The 3,233-nt window shown below is 47.3% G+C and overlaps 1 protein-coding gene across 1 annotated transcript; it reads left to right on the plus strand.

Moving 5' to 3' along the window:
• On the plus strand, positions 1-2,205 carry LOC149401505 (uncharacterized). The gene has a single exon (XM_089610757.1). The coding sequence runs from the start codon at positions 1-3 to the stop codon at positions 2,203-2,205; it is 2,205 nt and encodes a 734-aa protein (XP_089466883.1).
• Positions 2,206-3,233: the final 1,028 nt, after the last annotated feature.

Genomic DNA, 3,233 nt, shown 5'->3' on the forward strand with positions numbered 1-3,233 from the left:
ATGGAAGGAGGCAATGAAGCACAACCACGTGGTCGTCGGAACGCGGAACATGGAGAAGAACGAAGGACCATACTCGACTATGGTCAACCTACTTTCGACGAGCACCAATCGGCAATACGAATTCCGGAGATGGAAGGGAACCCAAACTTCGAGATTAAAACCTCGATCATCCACATGGTGCAAAACAATCAATTTGCCGGTTCCCCCTCCGAAGATCTGCAAGACCACATCAACAACTTCTTGCGGATTTGCAACACGTTCAATCTCCCTCACTTATCCAAGGAGGCCGTGTGTCTACGACTCTTCCCATTCTTAATCCGCGACCGCGCACAAGGGTGGTTGTCTTCGCTCGCTCCGGGTTCGATCACCACATGGGATGACTTATGCTTGAAGTTCATCTCGCGATTCTTCACTTTCGAGAAGATGACCCGGAGGAGGAATGAGATCCACAACTTCGGCCAATTTGATGGAGAGTCTCTCTACGAGGCATGGGCCCGCTTCAAGGACATGATTCGGAAGTGTCCGGGCCACGGTATAGCAGAGTGGGTGCAACTACAAATCTTCTATAGCGGGCTTACGGCCTCGACTCAAGACCGAGTCAACACCGCATCGGGAGGCTCACTTCTCGACAACACCACCACCGACGCATTTGCACTACTCGAGAAGATGGTCCAAGTGAACGATCAATGCCCGGTCGAGAGGAGAATTGTCGCGAGAGAGCCGATAACTCCGGAGATGGAGCTCCTCAAATCGTTGACAATTGAGGTAGCCAAACTCGCGAAGACCGTCCACGGAAAAGAAGCGGCGAAGGCGGTTGAGGTGTCTCACCACAAGTGTGGTTTGTGTGCGGGTCCTCACCCGACGGACGAATGTGGCGAGATAGAGGAGTCTAGGTTTGTGGGAAACCACAACAATCGTCCCACTTACCAAAACTCGGGGAATTATTACACGGGAGCGAGGAACAATCATCCAAACTTCTCGTGGAGAAATCCTCAAGACCAAGTGGCAATGCAACCGGCTCCACCTCAACACCAACAACCATACCTTCCACCGCATCATCAACATCATCAACACCCACCGCCTCAACAACACCATGGGAGCTCGCAATACCGGAATAATCCTCCTCATCAAGACAAGAGACCGAATCTTGAAGAATTAATTGCCCAAATGGCAATTGAAAACACCAAGTTCATGACGAACACCACGGCCGCACTCGAACGCCAAGAAGCGGCCCTCAAAATCAACTCGGCCCAAATAAGAACTCTTGAAGTTCAAATGGGTCACTTCGCTAAAGCCATGAGCGAGAGACCGCAAGGGTCCCTTCCAAGCACCTCCGAAGTGAATCCAAGGGAGCACTGCAATGCCATTTCTCATCAACACGTTGCAGCCACCGAGAGCCAGAAGAAAGAAGAAGAAGAAGAGGCTGCCCCGGTCACCAAAGCCCCTAAGCCGCACTCGTCGGTCCGCATCTATGAGACGCCGCTCCCATTCCCGCAACGGCTCACGGTGGCGCTTTCCACCGAGTGTAGCGCACTTCTAAAACAAGAGCTCCCGCCAAAGTTAGAAGACCCGGGCAAGTTCACATTGCCGTGCACTATTGGAGACATCTTTATCGAGAACGCCTTGTGCGATCTAGGTCCGGGCATCAACCTCATGCCGTCGGCCGTCTTCAACAAACTCGGGGTGGGTGAACTAAAGCCCATGCGCACCACTCTCCAACTTGCAAATCGGACCGTAAGGCACCCGCGCGGCTTCGTGGAAGACCTCCTCGTAAAAGTCGGAAAATTCACTTTTCCGGCCGATTTCTACGTCATCGACATGGACGAGGATCGCGATATCTCCATTCTCTTTGGAAGGGCTTTCTTAACCACTTGCGGTGTTCGCATAGACGTGCAAAGAGGCGAGTTGATGATGCGCATGAAGAACGAGGAGGAGACGTTCGGGATCTGTAAAACCCGAAAGCGCAAGAAGGAAAAAGAAGATGTCTACGTCCTCGAGACGTACGAAGTCGCCACTCCACCACCCACACCTCCGCCACGGGCTCCTAAAGAAGAATCAACAAAAAAGGTGATCAAAGATGCAAAGCCGAAGTCTCCTTTCAAGCCACGGCGAGGACATTGGCCAAAACCGTTCAAAGAGGTATGGATGAAGAAAGAGCGCGTGGAAGAAGATCCGCCGCCGCCCGAGCGCGGAGGCGACGAGTAGGGGAGTTCTACCACCCCCGCGAGGTAAGTTCTCTGTCTCCCGTGTTTTTATGGATCTACATTGAGGACAATGTAGAGATTGAGTTTGGGGGGGTGAACTACTTTGTGGGGGATTTCTGTTAGATTAGGTTGTCTTTATTTAATTTTTATTTTCTTAATTTTGTTTGGTGATTGCTTATAAGTGATAGTATTAAAGTGTTTTCTCTCGTTACTTACCAAGGATACCATGTATTTTCGAAGAAATCCGAGTTTGAGTCAATTTTAAAATTTTGTGTGCTTCATTGTGATTGACTAGTGGTTTGAGTAACACAATTTCGGTTGATTTTTCCCACTTATGCACACACGTCGTCCCGGGGTTTGAGTAGTCCTTAGAGGTTCGATCACATCTTTAAATGTCTTTTAGCTCACGAACACTAAGAACCGCTCTAGCCCTCATCGAGGCGAAATGACATGACACGAACCTAGGAAAAATGACATAGGCCTTCATTTGGACCGATCAGAGCCAAAAAGCCAACCCGTAATACTTCCTTGAGCACCCTTTCAGAAAAAGCCGAACGATTAATCCTTTCTCGTTACTTAGTCAGAAAAAGCCAAGCCCATATTTGTTCAAATCCCACAAAGAACCCCGTTAACTTAGCGACTTTTGAGTGAATTTTTTCGATTTTTGTGACATGTTCTTCGACTAGTCTCTATGTGTTTTATAGTTCATTAGACACCACGCCGGTGATTGTTCGTTTTTATGTTTATTGTTTTGTAGAAGAAAAAAAAAAGAAAAAAAAGGAAAAAAAAAAAGAAAAAAAAAAGAACAAAAAAAAGGAAAAAAAAAAAACAACAAAAAAAGAAAAAAGAAAAAGAGTGTGTTTAATTTATGCGTTTTATTATTTATTTGTATTAGTTTTTGGCATGGTATCCTGTGACATTAGTTTTAGAGACTAGACGTTGCATAGTCAAAGTTTGGGGGAAAAACATTGGGAAGTAAAGGCTTATGAAAGAAAACGTTCGCGAAAGGTGAAATGTTATACCATGAAC

Source organism: Urtica dioica, chromosome 4, assembly GCF_054948205.1.
Source record: "Urtica dioica subsp. dioica isolate 48M chromosome 4, U.dioica_male_clone48M_v1_H2, whole genome shotgun sequence".
In the NCBI taxonomy this organism is placed as follows: Eukaryota; Viridiplantae; Streptophyta; class Magnoliopsida; order Rosales; family Urticaceae; genus Urtica; species Urtica dioica.

Bases quoted from the DNA above. Each gene is read 5' to 3' on its own strand.
- LOC149401505 (XM_089610757.1), top strand. From the start codon at position 1: ATGGAAGGAGGCAATGAAGCACAACCACGTGGTCGTCGGAACGCGGAA.